This window comes from Lithobates pipiens, unplaced genomic scaffold, assembly GCF_037356315.1.
Source record: "Lithobates pipiens isolate NorthernLeopardFrog02 unplaced genomic scaffold, aLitPip1_a1.2 Scaffold_8, whole genome shotgun sequence".
In the NCBI taxonomy this organism is placed as follows: domain Eukaryota; kingdom Metazoa; phylum Chordata; class Amphibia; order Anura; family Ranidae; genus Lithobates; species Lithobates pipiens.
Genome location: NW_027507903.1, coordinates 560,817,364 through 560,837,863, shown reverse-complemented (window position 1 = coordinate 560,837,863; position 20,500 = coordinate 560,817,364). Strand labels below are relative to the sequence as shown.

General features: G+C 40.9%; 1 protein-coding gene across 2 annotated transcripts; it reads left to right on the top strand.

The window, feature by feature from the left end:
* The first annotated feature begins 745 nt into the window (after positions 1-745).
* Positions 746-17,989, top strand: TGFBR3L (transforming growth factor beta receptor 3 like). 2 transcript variants are annotated; one of them, XM_077470053.1, is made up of 9 exons: positions 746-1,016; positions 1,307-1,388; positions 6,176-6,303; positions 9,648-9,788; positions 9,940-10,245; positions 13,247-13,385; positions 13,462-13,494; positions 15,446-15,556; positions 17,848-17,989. In XM_077470053.1, exons 2-9 carry the CDS (start codon positions 1,343-1,345, stop codon positions 17,877-17,879), a joined length of 936 nt encoding a protein of 311 aa, XP_077326179.1. In that variant the 5' UTR covers positions 746-1,016; positions 1,307-1,342; the 3' UTR covers positions 17,880-17,989. The 2 variants fall into 2 exon arrangements, with proteins under 2 accessions (XP_077326179.1, XP_077326180.1); XM_077470054.1 differs by having other exon boundaries at positions 757-1,016; positions 6,176-6,291.
* The last annotated feature ends 2,511 nt before the right edge of the window (positions 17,990-20,500 follow it).

Sequence of the window (20,500 nt, the reverse complement as noted above, 5' to 3'; positions counted from 1 at the left end):
GTGATTAAGAAAATCTGATCTGCATACGTCAAATCAGCATTTTCTTGGTGTACATTTTCTTACAGGAATATACTCACCTGAATAGAATTTGCTCATTCTTCCCAATGGGGCCTGACTTAGAGCATCTATTCCATACTGTGCATCAAGGTGAGCTGGATTATGTGTCATCCTATTGGAAGTCCAATGACGGGGTTCTCTCAAGATCCAGAAGAGGACAGCTCCATCAGTGGGGGCATGACAGGGGACCAGTAATCCTGGGAGGTATCAGTAGTCCCCCCCCCCCCCCCCAACTGGAACAAGGTGCAGCGTGGGACCTGGAGGGCGAATTTTGTTGAGTATATCTGGCTTTACAAAGTATAGAGGAAAAAACTGCATATCTACGTGGAATAGGTGGGGTGGGAGAAAGGAATGGTCAAAAATTAGGTTTAACCTGGAGTGGGTCTTAAAAGAGGACTTTCGGGGTTGTCATTATTTAAATTAATAGTTGTCTGGCTTTTGAGTGACCCAGAACAAGAATGCAACAACGTATGTCGGAACATCTGATCTTCATACTTCAGATCAGCATTTTCAAAATGAGATCAGCAATGTCCAACTCCACATTTCCTTCAGTGCACATTTTGTTACAGGAATATACTCGCCTGAATTGATTTGCTCATCCCACTTGATGGGGCTGACTTAGAACACACTACTCCAGCTAATACTCTAGCTATGCCACATAATGATCATCAAGGTGAGCTGGATTACTTGTCGTCCACCCATATGATCATCTTACATACGCCGGGACAGCTTGTATACGTTTTGTTGTGTCTGATCTACTCTGTCAGGGCAAGGCTGCTTGCTGTTGTGTTGATGGAAATGGAAGAAGAGGTTGAAGGACAGGACACAGGTAGTTGGGTGATGTCTGGACGATGGGAGGTGCACAATTTCTGTACAGTGGATCTAAAGGTGAAATGTGAACTGTTTGGTTATTGAATTTAGACAACCTACTGCTTTGTTCTACAGCTCCGCTCCATCAGGTAAAATCATTTATTATAGTCTGTTTGCTTGTCTGTAGGCTCTGTGTACATTGTATGTCGAGCTGTTCTATGATTTCATGGCTTCTGAATAACTTTATCTGACTATTTCATTGACTCCTGTCCACCCATCAGCTGATGACAGATGAACTCTAGAGCAAACATACTGATTCTCGTACTTTCAAAATCAATGATTAGTTTAAAATAAAATATTTTATAATTTTAATTTCAAATTTAATTTCAAACTGCTGTTCCTCCATTTTTAAAAGGACTTCTTTTCTGTTATCTTACAGATTCCTCTGTACAAGTTCTGTTCAAGTACAAACGGAATGCTGCTACTGATTCTCATCACCCTTTGTCTACGAATGGTGCAAGGTACACAGTGCAGAATTCTCTGCCTTTTTTATATTATCTATTTTTCCTGTTTTTAAAGTTAATGTAAACCCTAAGTTAAAGTGATACTTAAGTCTAATAAAAAAAAAGGTAATTCGTACCTGCTTTATGCAGTGATATTGCACAGAAAGCACACTGTTCGGCCGGGTGCTAAGGAGGCATCTGTGCGTGCATGCTCTCAAGCCAGGCTGTGTGCATCCATAGACACACACAGGCCTCATAAGCCACACCCCCACTTCCCCCTCACAACAATTTGACAGCAGCAGAAGCCTATGGCTCCCACTGCCCTAAGGCCAGGTTCACACATGTGCGACTGCGGGTTCCTGCCTGGGTTTCCGGTGCGTTCCTGTACACCGGTTCAGGTGCGATTCAGGTCCAAATTTTTGCCTGAATTCGCACCTGAACCGTACCCAAAGATGCACTGGACTCTTTTTCAATCCAGACCACAGTTGTCCCAGATATGTGTGAACCAGCTACATTGAGAGCCGGATACACTTGCCTGTGGTGAATTGAATGCGGAGAAATCCACATCCAATTCTTATATGTGTGAACCCATCCTAAATGTCTCCAGTGAGACCAGGAAGTGACAGGAGTGCTGAAGCTGAGACAGCACTGGATCGGTGTCATGAGGCAGGTAAGTGTTTAGGAATGGGGGATTAGAAAAGATAATATAATATAAATCAAATTTTCTTAATATTCCTTGAGAATAGGAATGATTATACATACAGCAGTACAGGTTGCATAGAGCTTATGAATCTGTGTGTTACAACAAACTATATAGCTATTTATTCAAATACAGAACTAGTACATGAATATGGCTCAGTCAATAGACTATTTTCCACACCTCCTACGTGGTTTCATATGCCAAAGATAGTAAAAAAAAAAAAAAGAAAGAAAGAAAAGCTTCAGCAATTTATGCTTAGCTCTCTGGTTTTATCTTTTTCATCCCCTGCAATACAATCTCACTTTGAGGTAGCTGTAAAATAACAAGCATTGTACCATGTTTTTTTTTTTTTTTTAGGTTTACTTTTATTTTTATAGTGAAATTATTTATTATTTGTTTTAATCGTTTTTAATTAATGTAATTTTTCTTGAATTAGTTTTAATTAGTTGGAATAGATTTTAATTTGTTCGAATAGATTTTAATTTGTTCGAATAGATTTTAATTTGTTCGAATAGATTTTAATTTGTTGTATTGTTTTTATGTAGCTTTCTTTAATTATGTTAGATATATATATATTTAATCATTTTATTTTCTTTAATTCGTTTTAATTAGTTAGAATCATTTTTAATTAGTTTTCTTTATTTAGGTTGGATTTATTTGAAATTTTAATTAGCTTTCCTTTCATTAGTTTTAATTAGTTGTAATAGCTTTTAATTCGTTTTAATAGTTTAAATTAATTTCCTTTTTTAATTTGATTTTTTTTTTCCAATTTTATATTTTAAGCTTTTGCCAAGGACACAGATATGGTTACAGTGTGTAACAGAGCAGTACATGGATGGGGTGTATACTAAAAAATTTTTATTAAACAACTTGCCTTGTGCCACAGTAAGAATGCAATTAAAGCAGTAAAAATAGTAAATTGGCCCCAGCAGCTTGACACCAAATGACTACAGACAGATACTGCATGCCTTTGGAAGCAGTAATCTCAGTGTAGTATGTGTCATTATTCCAGTCTTTTGTTTTCAACAGAGTAATAGGATAGGAATATTCTAAAGGGAGAAGGCAGAAAGTCAGTCTAGGGATATTTGGCGAGTTTTGAAAAGGAGGAAAGGGGCAGGGATAGGGCAGGAAGGCCAGTATTAGGGGTAGGTTTGAAGGGGTGTGCTGGTATTCTTGAAACCTATTGGCTATGGAAGAATAATGAGAGAAATATATGATATCATCTCACTGACCAGATGAAAACAAAGTGCCAAGATCTTTCTTCCATTTGAGCAAGGAGGTCGTAAAAGATTTAGGTGATCATATGAGGAGTTAAGGAGACTGAGTGACAGAGGGGACCAGACTCGGAGCACAATTACTCTAATGGAGTGAGTTGCGTCTTGTTTTAGGTTAGCTGAGAGAAAATGATGGAGTTGCTGAAGTCACGGGCTGTCTTTTGGAAGGTATACAATTGACTTAATGTCTACTAGGGTTTTGAGCTTTACGCCATGAAGTCTAAAAAGCTGGCCATACAATGATGGAAAATCCCTTACTGGACACTTTGTTCAGTGTGTGGCCATCCACTGTTTGTGTTTATTATTTCTACACCAGTCCAAGACTCTGGAGAGGTGGGTTGCCATATTGTGTTTAGGAGAGTCAAAAAAAGCCATCCCCACATGTGGTTTATGTAAGGTAAGGAGTTTGTTGGCTATTCTTGTATGGGACCATATACATTTTAAAAATTCTCAGTGTACCAATTTCAAGAAAAACTTCAGTATCAAAATCTGGAGGGTTTGCATAACATCCATTTTAAAAATTGCATTTCTCCCAAACCAAATATACAAATTTTCAATGTGACCGATTGGCATCTGGGATCTGGTAAGGGGCCAATTGGTCACATTTTACTTCCTCGGTAAAGCTGTTACCTGCTGGATAATGTGTGGCACCTCCGTCTGAAGAGAGGGTGGAAAGATAGACTGTTGCTATTTTGTCAACATTGGCTACTTTATATTGTCTGAAGTTTAAAATCTATTTGACCTGTGTGTCATATGGACTTTCAATTCTAATATTTCCACTTGCTTCATGAGTTACATAGCCTGGACAATTTTATTAATTATTTGTCACCATTTATTTATTAATTTTTATAATTGGTTATTGGTTTATTTATCTAGTAGGGGTGAATGGCACATTAGCCTGGGCACGGAAGTTTGTATTCCGGTGGCTCACTTGTTTATTTAATTGATTAATTCATCTAGGTTCCAGGTCTATTTGACCTGTGTGTCATATGGACCTTCAATCCTAATATTTTCACTTGTTTCATGAGTTGTGTAGCAGGGACACTTTTATTATTAATTATTCATCACTGTTTATTTATTAATTTTCTTAATTGTTTTTTTTTATTCAGTAGGGGTGAATGGCACATTAGTCTGGGCACAGAAGTTTGTATTCCGGTGGCTCACTTGTTTGATTGATTCATCCAGGTTGCGCAATTGAATTTTTCTTTCACTAGGCCACTCTGTGACCTTAATGTGCGTCTTCTTTAGCCACTCCTTTGTTGCCTTGGCAGTATATTTTGGGTAATTGTCATGCTGGAAGACCCATCCACAACTCATCTTCAGTGTTCTGGTTGAGGGAGGAAGGTTCTCATCCAATATTTTAGAATACATGGCCCGTCCATTGATCCCTCAATGCGGCAAAGTCAGCTTGTACCTTTAGCAGAGAAGCAGCCCCAAAGAATTATGTTTCCACCTTAGTGGTTCCACCATCTTCTCACACAAAAATAACGCGACTCCCAAATTAAGAAACTTACTTTTATTATCCCCCTCCCTTCCCCCCTTCTACATTCTTCCTTGTTTTTTTTTTTTTTTTGTGTTATTGTCTTTTCCCCCATACGATATATTTTTTTTCCCCCACCTTTTTTGTGTGATGGGCTTTATACATCCTTACAGGAGTTGAAGATGGGGATTAGTAAACCACGGACTACAATCTTGTTAGTATTATTAGGATATGATATGGCTATTCTTTTTAGGGGCCCAACAATCTGAGTAGTCCGTTGTATCATTCTATTTTTTATTGGAGACAGGTTCTTGCACTGATCTACTATACGGAATAACTTTTTTTATTAGTTCAAGCCACTTATGGATAAGGGCTCTCGTGGGGTGTTTATACGTTATATGTCATATACTATGTACGTCTTTATATTGCAGTATGTTTTTCTGATGTTTTTCTGATTGCCGTTGTATCTACCGTATATACTCGAGTATAGGCCGACCCGAATATAAGCCGAGGCCCCCAATTTAACCCAAAAAAACTGGGAAACTTATTGACTCGTGTATAAGCCGAGGGTGAGACATGCCTGTCCATCCCTGTGTGTCCGTCCATCCCTGTGTGTGTGTCCATCCATCCATCCCTGTGTGTGTGTCCATCCATCCATCCCTGTGTGTGTGTCCATCCATCCATCCCTGTGTGTGTGTCCGTGCAGCCTTGTGTGTCCAGCCTACCTGTGTCCCGAGCCTCCGTCCCGAACCTCCGTCCCGAGCCTCCGTCCCGTGCCTCCGTCCCGTGCCTCCGTCGTCCCGTGCCTCCGTCGTCCCGTGCCTCCGTCGTCCCGTGCCTCCGTCCCGTGCCTCCGTCGTCCCATCCCGAGCCTCCGTCCTTCAGCCATGCCAGGATTGCCTCTCTTCGTCGGCGCCTCGGCGGCCATTCCTCTGTTCAAAAGCCGCGCCTCCGTCTGTGATAGGCGGAACACTCAATTTCCCAGCAGTCTGTGTTCCGCCTATCACGGACATCCTCTCATCCTCGTCCGTAGTATGAGGATGAGCGGATGTCCGTGATAGGCGGACCACTGACTGCTGGGAAATTGAGTGTTCCGCCTATCACAGACGGAGGCGCGGCTTTTGAATAGTAGAATGTCCGCCGTCTGTCTGCTCGACACGCTGATCGGGCAGGCAGACGGCAATGACTCAAGTATAAGCCGAGGGGGGCACTTTCAGCCTCAAAAAAGAGGCTGAAAATCTCGGCTTATACTCGAGTATATACGGTATTTGTATCTATTGTTGTGTAATTTTGTATGGAAATATTTCAATAAATTTAGAACAAATGAAGAAACTTTTTGTTTTCTGTTTAGGGCCTCCACCGTGGCTCAGATCATTCCACTTAAAAAAAATCCCACAGGATGTTCCTCCAGAGTCATTCTCCACTACATGTCAAAATGTCCACATCACAAGTGCCACTTTGGGTGGAGTAAGTAGCACTGTAAGAAGGGTCCTTTTTGAATTACCTTTGTAAAATAACCATATACCCACTGTTCTCGGTAAATCAGGCATATGTCTTCTCATCTATCAGGACATGATTTGCCCATCAATGACCTACCAAAATCATAGGATTCCTTATAAAAACAAACAAACAACAGACTTATCTTAGCTGAATAACTGTGGTTGGATGGGTGGATCAGTGCTGAGAGATGTATGGAATTTACCATTGCTGACTTTCTTCTGAAGATGCTGGATGTATGGCTGTTATTTTAAACCCAACAATGTCACTGCTTTGTAAGCCACTGGCCCAAACCAAGTATCTGGATAATAAGAGTCAGAGAAAAGTCAGAAGTTTCTATATGAGTGCTTGTTCTAAGTAAGGGACTCAAGGCAATAAAACCAGCATGAAAGTTTCTGTTGCAGCTATAATAGCAAATTTCCACCAACCGCCATATTTAAGGGACCCTGTCAGGACATGTTACCCATCACAGCTGAGGCTCCCTTCAGCACCGTTGACCATCTTCTAGAGGCTAGTGGTAGGATAGAGCATACTTCTGCCACCTCACATAAAGTGAGGCCCTGGGGCTAACACTCCTTCTGTTGTGCCAAGTACAACCACTATGACAGGTTCCTTCTAAGCAGAGTCAAATGTAGTCATTTCTTCCATTACTAGGTTTTCAACCAGTACATCTTCTGGTCATGACAAGTGTTCCGAGTACTTCTCACCTACTGATTGACAGCCAAACATAGCCAATCAGAACATACAGAATTGATAGTAATATTCTTGTCACTAGTGGGATATAGGAGATAGCTTTAATTAAATTGATAGTAATTTCTATCAAACTGACTGGCAGGGCTGGTGTACAGAGACTTGGCCACATGCCTTTGCCATTACAGCATGTGTGTAGTAAGGGGTGTTTTCTGCTCATCGTTTTCAAACCTCAAAGAACAACTATATGAGCACCAGCGAAAGGGCCACTCTTCCACCTAACGCGGTCATCGGCTCATCTGTTCTATATTTCAAAAAATCTAAAGCTTGCCGGAGGTCCGCTAAGCACACAATAAGTGGAAACATTTCACCATCTACCCACTTTGATATGTTTATCCAATTTAAATCAAACACATCTGCCACTAACTGATTATAACTCCACCATAGCAAAGCTAGCAACAAACCTCCCATCACAGTGCACACTAATAATACAGTTTCCCAATTGTCAAAAAACATTACAATTCACAAAAGTATTAGTAGGATTAATCACTGCACTTCAAACCAGCACTGAACTGGTTAAATATCCTGCTCACAGCGCCATTATGTAATAAGGGGTTAAATCCTGTGTTACATTTAACCATAGGTTGATTCGTATATTTACCCTTTCAGATATGTGGTCAGTAAATGCAAGGATTAAAACGCACAAAGAATGTAATAAAGGAAATTTACTTAGCTTTGATTAAAGATGTATTACAGATGATATGATACAGGATAAATACAGCATATTCAATCCAAGTGAGTCACAATCTCATTAGAAATGAGATACTTGGAGAACACAACTTGATTCAGACTTTCTCTTCAGTCCTGAATCAAATCTCAAACTCGGGACTGGCCTCCAAGTCATATTTATATGGTAGGAAAACAATAGCTACAACTGATGAAAAGGTCAAAGGTTCACAACTTCCCATGGCATAATGAAGCCGATGTCTCATGCATTAAACATGTTGTATATAGATAAAAGTGATTACTTATAAAACTATTACTAAGTTTATTGTAATTCAATAACTAAAGTTATATATGAATACTATACCCATACTATAATGTGCATAGGTGGAAACTCTTGAGATTTCAGCCAGAGACTCCAACAAATAAAAAAGATTACTGGGTTTTGGGGCCAGCTTGGCCAGTAATCTTTTTTTATTTGTTGGAGTCTCTGGCTGAAATCTCAAGAGTTTCCACCTATGCACATTATAGTATGGGTATAGTATTCATATATAACTAGTTATTGAATTACAATAAACTTAGTAATAGTTTTATAAGTAATCACTTTTATCTATATACAACATGTTTAATGCATGAGACATCTGCTTCATTATGCTATGGGACGTTGGGAACCTTTGACCTTTTCATAAATTGTAGCTATCGTTTTCCTACCATATAAATATGACTTGGAGGCCAGTCCAGAGTTTGAAGTTTGATTCAGGACTGAAGAGAAAGTCTGAATCAGGTTTACTACTGAACCAGAGGTCTGGAGTGAAGGAAGTGAGGTGGTGGTGAGGGAGGGAAGGGTTTAAGGGAAGGAAGACTGTGGGCCAGTTATTGCCAATGGTATTGTCATTGTCCACACTTTATGATTGCCCATTTGTTACCTGTATAATATTACAATTGCCCATTTATTGCCCATGTATTGTAATGATTGGCCTTTTGTTGCCCATGTACTGTCAGGATTTGGCAAGTTTGTGCTTCTGTATTATCATGTTAGTGCTAAATATTTAGAGCAGTGGTTCTCAACCTTGGTCCTCAAGTACCCCAACGGGCCATGTTTTCAGGTTTTCCTTTACTTTGCACAGCTGCTTTAAATCGAAATCAATCACATGGTATTGATAAAAGCTATTTTATCTTAGGGAAGTTCCCAAAACATGGCCTGTTGGGGGTACTAGAGGACTGAGGTTGAGAACCACTGATTTAGAGGACCATATTAATATAATTTAACCACCTGCAGACAAATCAAACCACACCCCTTAAACCTGCAAAGTATTTATGAAAAAATGATTCGATTGACACCTCTCATGTTTGCCCATAGTTTGCTGTGATGCACTACACATGCTGCTTTATTCCCTTCCCTTCCCTGAAATCCCAGACTCATGTATTTCTTAAAGTTTTCAGGTATTGTAATGAGCCCGTAGCGGAGTTTCTGCTGAGCATTAGTAGTACAAGGTGAACAATGAAACATGAACAGAATCAATTCCATGGTGATCATAGGTTCCTGTTGCCATTTAAAGAAGTGTAGTGTTCTTGAGAGAGTGAAATGCTGGGTCCACTCATATTTTTTGATATTTCCTCCTTTTCAGACACTAAAAATATCTCAGGACCTCAGCTCTGTGCCTATTACTAGATCTGTTTATTGGATTTTGTAGTGCAGATAACTGAAGGTGAAGAGTTAGAAGAGACCCTGGTACAATTGCTCTGCTTGCCCTAATGGCAGTCCTGTCACTGGGTGTGTTCATTCTCGGCAACGTGAAATTCATGTAAAAATTATGAATGAGACTGAACTATAAAATGATGATGCCTACAAGAGACAAAATTGTTGGCCTCCATTACAGCATTTCTAATATGTTTTTGTTCACCCCTCCTAGTCACCATGTATGTCCATGGAAGTATCAGGACGTAGCCTTGAGGACTCTGCAGTTGTGCATTTGCTAGTTCGTGGCCCTGACAAGCAGTGTGAACACGGAGGCATATGCAGCATGAAAGTTGGAAGCCAAGTTCAGGCTGAGGTCAGGGAACCAGTATTACCTTTTGTTTTTTCTTTCCTATTAGCTTAATTACCCCTAAACGGAAAACAATACATAAATTAACAAACCTTATTTTAAGTCAGTTCACCTTCTTGACCTAGGTATTTTTGGTTATTTCAATTATTTATTCTAGGTGTCTCTATCTGCTGCTCCGCCATCGCTTGGACTCTCTTTGACTCTGTGTTCTCTCTCTGCTTCTTCCAATCCATTCAACCAATCCCATATCCCGCTTCTAGTGAATGACTGCCCATACTCAGCTGGTGTGACATTCACACTGGTCACACCCAAGCCTTGCATCAAGACCCCACCCAGAAAGAGCTTCAGTTTCCAGCTTGACCATTTCTACAACAGCTCCATTCAATTCCTGCACTGTAGAGTAGAGCTGTGTCTGCAGGGAACTCAGTGCGACTCTAGCACTGGTGTCACCAAACTACCACAGGTATAGTGCCTTGTATGTTTGCGTTTGCAGCGTTCACCTATTGACCATGCAAGAGTATTCTAGGTCAATTACTGTGGCTCTTTTTTAATTTTGTCTCAAAATAATTGCTACCAGATCTCCAGTAATATGCAAATGCTTGGTCACATAAAGTTTATTTGTGTAAAAAGACGTGCTGAAAAAATATGCTGACCACCCCTGCCTGACTCTCATGCTATTCCAATGGCCTAAATACTTCAGGTCTATGATCTGGAGCAAGTACACAGACATATGGTTCTGGCTTAAGTGACTTCATGCTTTTCCTTTTTCAGTGCCTCAGAAAGTGTTGAATTTAAAGACAGCCAGTCAATCTGAAAAAGGGACGAACTAGTAGCACAGTGGCTGGTGGGAGGCATTAGATCAGGATGGAAGTTTTTTTTTTTTAAACGAGCCTCCACTGACCTCAGTAGCTGCAGGCACTGTGGAGTAAATTTATACTCAAAGCTCACAGCAGAAGTACTAAAGTTGACCAAGTCCTTCTTTTAAAGTGATTCTAAAGAAAAGATTTGTTTTAAAAAAATAAAAAAAATAACAAACATGGTATACTTACCTGCTCTGTGCAATGGTTTTGCGCATAGCACCCCGATACTAGCTATAGTTAGCAACACTGATCATTGTATTGTGTGGGCAGGGAAGGCTCTCCACTGGCAGAACACAATAATACTGCGGGATTGCCCCTTCCACAGGTCAGCAGGTGAGAAGGTGTGTGGGGACAGGCTGTGGAGAGAGGTCTGTCAGCAGGGGGGTGTGAGGTGGTCATGGAGGGATATCGGTGGGTGTGGAGGAGTAATTGGGAGTGGTATCTTTTGGAGTAGGGTCTATCATCTGCAGGTTGGGAAATGGTCACCTGTGATATAAATTGAAGGGAGGTGGCGAACATGGGAAGTGGCTGGAGAGTGACCTGGTTTGTGGGGAGTATGAAATGGATGATGTGTTTCACGTTTCTTTCACATTTGCGGTAATGCTTACTGCCCTCTTAAAAGTGATCTGTGGTGTATTGCTTTTCAACGAGTGGTACAGCAGCAGCCGACAGGCTTTCACGAGGTGCTACTGCCGCCTCCTTGTTTTTTTTAACATTGCTGAATGGTAATTTTACATTGTTGGACTATGCTGCTACTGCGAGCGAGTTTGGCTTGCAGTTGCAGAGTGGCCCCATGGAAATCAAAAAGCGAGTTTTACAGGCGGTGCTGCCTGTCAAACTCTGCAGGCTCTAAGTTGTCCAATGAGCTCAGTGCCTCTGACAAGAAGTGAGGAGAGAGGCACTGTGAGCTCATCCTCTCAGTCTGCTGCAAACAGAGTGTGCCAGCTTGTATTTAAACTGGCCGCTCTGTATGTAGCTTCTGACAGGCTGCACAAGGACCCCCTGCACCCCCGGACCATAGATGATAGGAGCCCCAATTTCGACCATTGGTAGGTCTTCAGCTACCTAACCCGCAAATTTGGGCTCTATGTGAACCCTGGTCACCGAGCCACGACCCTCGAAGTCGATCAATTTTTTTTAATGGGCCTATCTTAAGGTAAGGGGCCTGGAGCTGCAGCTCCAATAGCCCCTATGTTAATCCAGCCCTGATTGTATCATATCTTACCTCCACCCCCAAAGCAGTTGGAAATGGAAATAGAGTAACTAAAAGGGACTTTTTTCCATAGCAAGGATAGCATACCGAGTAAATAAAATTCAAAGGAGTTTTTATTGTTACAAAGATTAAAAATGCATGGATAAATTTTGTTAAAAAAAACATATATTCCATATAAGTTTGACCATAGTGAACACCAATTTTAAGAAATATTGGTATGCTATTCATGCCATAGCACATTTAAAGTCCCCTTGATTACTCTTTACATTTCCAACTGCTTTAGAGGTGGGGGTAAGATCCACTATATTACCAAAAGCATTGGCACGCCGACCTTTACGTGCAAATGAACTTTAATGTTATCCCAGTCTTAGTCCGTAGGATTAAAGGATAAAGCTAATGCAGCTTTAACTCTTCTGGGAAGGCTATCCACAAGGATTGCGTCTATGGGAACGTCTGACCATTCTTCCAGAAGCGTGTTTGTGAGGTCAGGCACTGATGTAGTTGAGAAGGACTGGCTCGCAGTCTCCACTCTAAATCACCCCAAAGGTGTTTCATGGGGTTGCGGTCAGGACTCTGTGAAGGCCAGTCCTGTTGCTCCACCCCAAACTCGCTCATACATGTGTTTATGGACCTTGTATGTGCACTGTTGGAACAGGAAGAGGCCATCCCCAAACTGTTCCTACAAAGTTGGGAGCATGAAATTGTCCAAAATGTCTTGATATGCGACACCTTAAGAGTCCCCTTTACTGGAACTAAGGGGCCAAAAAGCCCCACCCCTGAAAAACAACCCCACACCATAATCCCCCCTCCACCAAATAATTTGAACCAGTGTACAAACCAAAGACCATAAAGACATGGATGAGCGAGTTTGGAGTGCAGGAACTTGACTGACCTGCACAAAATCCTATCCTCAACCCGAAAGAACTCCTTTGGGATGAATTAGAGCAGAGACCGAAACCCAGGCCTTCTTGTCCACATCAGTGCCTGACCTCACATATGCATTTCTAGAAGAATGGTCAAACATTCCCATAGACACACTCCTAAACCTTGTGGACAGCCTTCCCAGAAGAGTTGAAGCTGTTATAGCTGCAAAGGGTGGGCCAACTCAATATTAAACCCTATGGACTATGACTGGGATGCCATTAAAGTGCATGTAAAGGCAGGTTTCACAATACTTTTGGTAATACAGTGTATGATCCTGATTAAGTTAGCGATGGTGCCATAACCAGAATATAAAAATCTGGATGACTATACCCTTTTTTTTTATTATCTAGCATTATTAATGTGTTATGAATAGAATATGACTGCTAGATGTTGGAGCTGAGAAATGTTATCTCATGTATAAGTACCGCAGCCAATGTATTTCTTTCCTTTAACCGCCCTTTGTTCAGTGTCGTATTCCTGGTGTGCCCTGCACCCCCTTCATTGCTCCACCTTCCTACTTGAAGCCAGTGTTCCATCGAACTGTGACCCAGCCATTGCTGGTTACCATCTCCACTCCTTCCCGCAATCCTCTCCAGTCCTTACCTGGTGAGCAAACCATAATAATTAATATGGCTTCCCGTAATAGAACCATTGTGAAAAGACTTTTTGTGATTCTTTTTAGGTTACAAGAGATCTCCACTTTCTACAGGCAGAGGTGAGCCACGTGTCAGTATGGGTTATGTTCAAACAGCTACCATCTTCTCCCTTTCATGTTTCTTTGAGGTGGCCATGAACAGATACAATAGAAATGTGCTTGCTGTACTTCTCCCTGGAGATGTCATCTGGTGGGCTCAAAGGGGACAAATCCATAAATACTCAACAGAATTAATTTAACATAACTTATTAGAAAAAATTGCACATACATGCATACATACACAAACATGGATAAACCAACAAAAAGAAGTAAAATAAATTAATTAAAACGAGGTAAACCACCGCTTGCAGACATCAGTGTTCTTTTTCTTTGACCAAATGCACATGGGGGCTACAACCATTACTGGGTTAGAAAAAATACAAAAATGACTTCCAAAGCTATGGATAAACTGTTTGCCTGTACATATATTTTTTTAATTAAATTTAGGCAATAAAAAAAAAGAAGAAATAGAAACAGTACACAATTGAAGTAAAAAAATAACATATCAATACACAGTGTACAGATATTCCTCCCTTAGGCAATGGCCTTATAGTATAGTAGAACATAAATAAAGCAAAACGTATGGCCTATAGCTATTCTAAATCTGGCCGTAGAGTGTTTGATTCTTGGCCGGTTCCTGCTGAACCATGTATGGACAGGCTGAATGTACCCAATTTGATCAGTCAACTTGAGTACAACCAGCCTGTTGGATTTTACATGCGATTATTGATAGCGGCTGTGTTCTCTCTCTCTCCCTCCCGTGTAGCCATTATATTCTCCTGACAAGGGTGGGGGGTCATATATGGCTGGTTTTAGGCCTTATTTACATGGGCCTCAGCCTGTATAAGAGCTGTGTGTACAGCACGCTTCTGCAAGTCATTTGTACAGCTTTTGGACAGCTTTGATTATCTTTGTTGAAGACTTTAGAAGTAACTTTAGGATGTAAGTTTGAGGATGTTAAACACAAACCTTGCACATGGGTGCCTGAGCCCATAAGTGTAAATCTCAATAGATTTCCCTTCTATTCCTGTTCTGATGACTACTCAAAATTTGGTATTTTCTTCCACTCTTGGGGATAATGGTTACCAGTACAGAGAGGTTGAGTCTCCACAACGAGGGCAGACAGCAATAAAAACCTGATAGAGGTTCTGAAAAAGATGTTTGATACTGATTGAAAGCTTTGTAAATGCTTACTGTACACACCACTCTTTAGATTAGCATTTACAATTTTGAGGCCAAAGTAGACAGACTACTGAGCTCTGTACTCCATCTAGTTTCCTTTCTGCCAAAGCCTGAATGAACACATTCATTTTGCTACTATAATATAGTCATGCTGTATTTTTAACGAAGTGCTGTAGCAAGGGTTACATTGCCCTGTGCTGGCAGTACATAGGAGATTCAGACACCGGCTCTCACATAAAGTAGTGGTCTGACTCTCCAGTGCTCCCACATTTCCCCTCTGAAAACTGCTGCAATAAAAAAGGGCTGCTCAGGGACGGAGAGTACTATTGAAGGCGGAGTCTACTGCACTACAGTAATAAACAATAAGGACTCAGTTGAGCTTTAAAGTGATTGTAAACCCTAAACCCCCCCCCCCCCAAAAAAAAAAACCTGCAAGACAAAGGCATAATGAGCTAGTATGCATGGCATACTAGCTCATTATGAATTACTTACCTGAGATCAAAGCCCCCACAGCGGTCCTTGTTCACCGCTCCAGCGACCGACTTGGCACGTACATGCCATTGCTTCAGTTTTCTTAAGTGCGCATGTGCCGATGGCGTCGGCACATGCAAATACAGGAATATCTCCTAAACCATGCAGGTTTAGGAAATATCCAGTGTAGCTACAGGTAAGCCTAATTTATAGGCTTGCCTGTAGTAAAAAGTGGTTGTAAAGGGTTTACAACCACTTTAACAAAGACATGATGAGCCATAAGTATAAGGACACTCTGCTGTTTTGTGTGCCTTTACAGAATACTCAGTGCAGGAAGTCGGAGTTGTTGCAGTGATTGGAGTTACTCTCTGTTCCTTCTTTCTTGGGATGATGCTGACAATCGGCCTTTGGTGCATTCACAAAAAGACTGGTGAGTCATAATGGTCCTCATGTATCATCATGTATGAATGTACTTTATTTTTTTTGCAGTTTTGGATTGAGTCGGGGTATATATTTATTTATTTTTGCATTCGCTGTACAATTGAGGACGTTTTCCTTAATACTTGTCCCAAAGATGCAATGGAAAGTTGAAGAGATTTCTCAAATTGAGAGAAATTACCCTCTTAGACAGTGACAGTCGTCACCAGAACAAATATTAGAGGGTAAATATCCCCAATGGGGACAAATCCAGCAAGATAAACTTGACAGAGGGTCTAATATTTTCCCATTTTATCCAAAACTAAAATAAAAAGGTTTGCCTAGGGATACATTTTAACTATAGACATAAGTCAGTGCTCACCAGACTTGGCATGAATACTAATGCCTTTTTCCACCAAAAAAAAACCCTGCTTGGAGATGATGCCCAATTTATAATACAGCTATGTTTCCAGTTACATCAAATTTGCATGTGTATGGTGCCAACTGTTTGCTTATTTTAAGAAAAGGACAGACTTTTTTTCTTCAATAAATTCAGATTACTTAAACTTGCTAATTGCTTACTGTGAATTTGACCCCTTATGCTGATGTCACAACTGGGATTCCTCTTCTGGATCTTGAGAGAACCCCACCACTGCACAGCTTATATAAAAAGTGTCTATATTACACAGGTGTGACGTGGACATCTGAAGAAGGACCCCGCTTCCTGTAAATAGAAGAGAGGAGACTGCAGATTTAGGGGAGTAAACAGGGCATCGATGGTCATCGATTAGTTAGAGTGGTATAGGGGAAAGATAGGGGTAGCTTGGAGATAAAATCTAAAGCCCCCACCATCTATGTCCCATGCAAGAGATTTCTCTTCACTTTTTGTCCTGTAGACACCACAGGAAATTAGAGTTAATCTCTCCAAAGAACGGTAAATCTCCAGTTGTTACTGTAACAGGAATCCCTATTGGAAGATCCCACTCTATTCCTTTTTTGGTGACAATTCAAATTTTTGGATTTGTCCTCACCTATAGTCCCAGTGACAATGGTCACCAGAGCAAAGTTATGTAGACACCCGACAAAGTACTACACTGGGTATAAAAAGGCTGTGGCCCTTCTGGCAGGATATTAGGGCACAGATAAAAATTATTTTGGATGCAGATCTGCAGGACTCCCTGTTGGAATTCTTACTGCTTGTGCCATCCATTCCTCTAAGCCTTTATCGCAAATCAATTCCCCCACACCTCTTAAATGCTGCCTGGCATCTGATTCCTATACGTTGGAAGTCGACCCATGTTCCGGGGCGTCTACTCAATTCTATCATGGTGGCGGAGGAGTGGATGGTGAAGTGCAAGGACAGGTGTGATACATTTTATGCTATATGGGCCACCTGAATACATTATACATCTACCAAAACTCAGACAGCATCTGTTGCTGCCTTTGGGCAGACAGATTAGTAGACCACATAAGTACGTGGAGGATGAGACCAAAACACCTCAAATCCCTAAAATTCCTATGTCAGCTAATGACTTACACCTACTGCTGTCACGCTAGGTGATCAGTTTTAGGTATGCCCATCCCCTCCTTCCCCTCTTTTCCCACCATCTCACTTTGAGTCATGCGGGATGCAGCATGTGAAGTGCTGTATTCTATACATAAAAACAAAACCCTGACTGGATACAAAGGTTCCTGATTCACAAACCCCCTTGTGATTGGGGTAGTATTTGATGAAATCATATGAGGCTGGATATCTGTATGTATCAGAGGCTTTCTTTACGTATGTAACCCAAAGCCCCTTTATTGTCGTTTCCTTTTATTTCTTGTGACAGTTTTGTAGCACTTTGTTTTTCTTCTGAAAAAATAAAATAAAATAAAGATTATATAAAAAATAAAAATAAAATTATGGCAGTGATGGGATACATTCTTGACATGGGCAGAAGTCAAGGTTCCATCAACAAATTGGTCCTATGATATAAGGTGCCCCACATGGCAATGGGACCAGCCTGAAGACCACCATGGGTAGTTGGAGGTACCTGTCTGCACTTGAGCAGACACCATTATAAATTAATTTTAGGATTTCTATGATATGTCCTTGGGGTAGTCTAAGAAGAACTGGCTGCAGCATACTGTTTCTACAGCAAAATGAAGCATTACTGCAGACAACACACAAATAATTTAGTTTTATACACGAAGGTGAAAAATTCTAAATGATAACTTTATTGAAAGTTGAAGTGTCTCCTAAATGCCATATGTCCCCACAGGCTCTGTTTATATGGCAATGCCATTTTTTTTTTTCTACAGTTCCCACCTCTCAAGCGATGCAGAGCTCCTGAGGACTTCCAAGATTTCTGACATACAAACACAAGAGGAAACAATGTAACCGACTGGGGCCAAAATATTGTTCATTAGATGATAGTCACAAATAAAATCTGTATTCAGTTTTTTTTTGATTTGTTGTGAATTATATATCTGGGTTAAAGGAAAGCCATGAATGGCACTGCAACACCCTGCAGTAGGACAATTATGCTGATGTTTCTTGCAGTAACACATTAAAACATGTTTTAACGCATGTTACTGCAATACATAGGTGTGAATGTAAAACTAATTTATGAACCTCTAATGCTATTCAGAAGACACTGCAACTGTGCCGATTTACCTTAAAGTGGATGTAAACCTGATTCATGAAATTTGACCTATACACATATATCTGTAGTGTTTTCTTATCTTTTTCCAAGGTTCTAAGTCCCGTGTCTTTCTGCTGCTTTGTTTCTTTGTTATTAGCATGATCATTTCTGTCAAGTTCTCCGACACATAGCATAGCTCTGCATGTTTCTTTCTTTCTTCCTCTGCCTATGTGGAGGAGGGGTGTGTGCACTTTTCCTCCAATCAGCTGTCACACAGTGTATGCCAAGAATCCACTCCCCCCTCCTTAAAGAGGAAGTAAAAATTCAAACAAGATATTCACTTTCTAAAGAACATATAAAGCTGGAGACAGCAGATATACATGTAAAACTTATATAGAGAGATTTGTTTTATCCTTGTGTATCATCTGAGGTTGTTCACTTCTCTGGGTATAGGAGAGGGTTTTTTTTTGTTTTTTTTTTAATTACTGTTTATTGAAACAATAGAAGAATAACAACATCATGCACGGTACAGTCATCACAGAACATATGTTACAATCAGTGGGTCATTATGTGTAAAGAACATAGCAAGAAACAGTTTGAAGACCTCAATTAGGTGTGCTAAGTACCATACCATTCATTTCGGTACAAATAAACAACTGTCATTTTGGTGTGTAAGTAACCAAAGATCCCCATACGAGAGTCCTCGTAGGGATATTCATTAGCAGCCTAATACACCGTACACAATCTTGACATAAAAAGAGGGTGAGAAAAGAAAGGAAAAGAGGGGACCGTGAAGGTAAACTTAGAAGGAGGGGGAGGTCTGCCTCGGTCCAATCACCTACAAACATCAGGGTTTGTTTAGAAAAGCCTGCTCATGTGGTTTGTGACATAATTTCAGTATAAGCGCTTGTACCATATCTTTTTTTTTTTTTTTTAACCAGATCCGACCTATTCCTGAGGGAGTGGGTAAAATCTTCCATGTAGCATGTGTTGTCCACCTCTACCAGCCTTTGACATATCGAAGGTATGGTAGGTTGCTTCCAATAATGTGGTATGAGGGCTTTTGCTGCATTGAGCAAGTGTGGTGTTAATGAATTTTTATAAGCTCCTGCTGCTGAGCCTGTACAATGGAGTAATATAACCCATGGATCATTAGGGATTTCAAAGCCTTGGATCTCTTTCACCCAGTGTAAGATGGACAGCCAGTATGGGCGGATAAGCGGGCAATACCACCATATGTGGGCGTGCGAGGTTTGTTCACTACAACCTCACCAGCACAAATGTCCTGTTTAGTACCACTGGAGTGTAGTGCCATGGAGTGAGTAGTTTATAGTTTACTTCCGCCACTTTAGAGGCTGTGGAGGAGGTGTGTGCCATTAATAAAATAGTGTATTTTTGTGTCTCTGATAGTTCCTCATGGAGATCCTTTTCCCAGTTGGCCAAGAAGGTAGGGTATCCAGTGGTGGCCATGGACTGTAAGGTTTTATAGAAATAAGAAATGGGTTTGTCAACTGGTTGGTTCTCAGAAAATGCAGATTCCATGGGGGTCAGATCCGAAGTGGTCCGAAGAGGTTTCGGGAGGGAGTGGACAAAGTCAGACAATTGACGATACTTCCAGTGGTCAAGGGGGGTGATCGATGAGCTGGGTAGCAATGTAGATAAGGGCACGATGCCTGCAGTAGTTGTGACTTGGTGAAGTAGGGGCGAAGGGCCCAGGTTCCATCCATTAGTTGTAGGATGCATGTTACCAGGTGGAAAGTAATTATGCCCAAGCAATGGCATAAGAGGGGAGTTGTATTGCCATTTGTGAGTCTTGCACAAAGAATCCCATATCATGAGGGTAGAATGAGTGAGCGGTGAAATGGTGGCGGCTAGTGTTCTATACTTTTTAGGAATCCATATTTGGGTGAAGAGTTCAGTTTCACTGAGTGCGGTCTCAAGGTGGACCCAAAGTTTGGAACCTTTATGATACTTCCAATCTGAGATTCTGTTTAGTACTATGGCTGTGAAATATTGCTTAATGTTAGGCAGGGCTAAGCCACCTTGGCTTTTAGGTCTGACAAGGAGAGCTTTGTTCAATCTAGGACGCCTTCTGTTCCACACATACTTGTTTATCATTGAGCTAATCCAGCTGAAGAACCCAGTGGGAATACTATAGGGTATCATTTGAAATAAGAACAGCAGCCTGGGCAGTATGTTCATCTTTATCACTTATCCACCCCAACCATGAGAGAGCTACTTGGGAACATTTTTGTAGGTCTGATTTTATTACGTTGAGCAGCGGTAAAAAATTTGCACAAAATAAAGACGTTGGGTTGGGGGTGAGATAG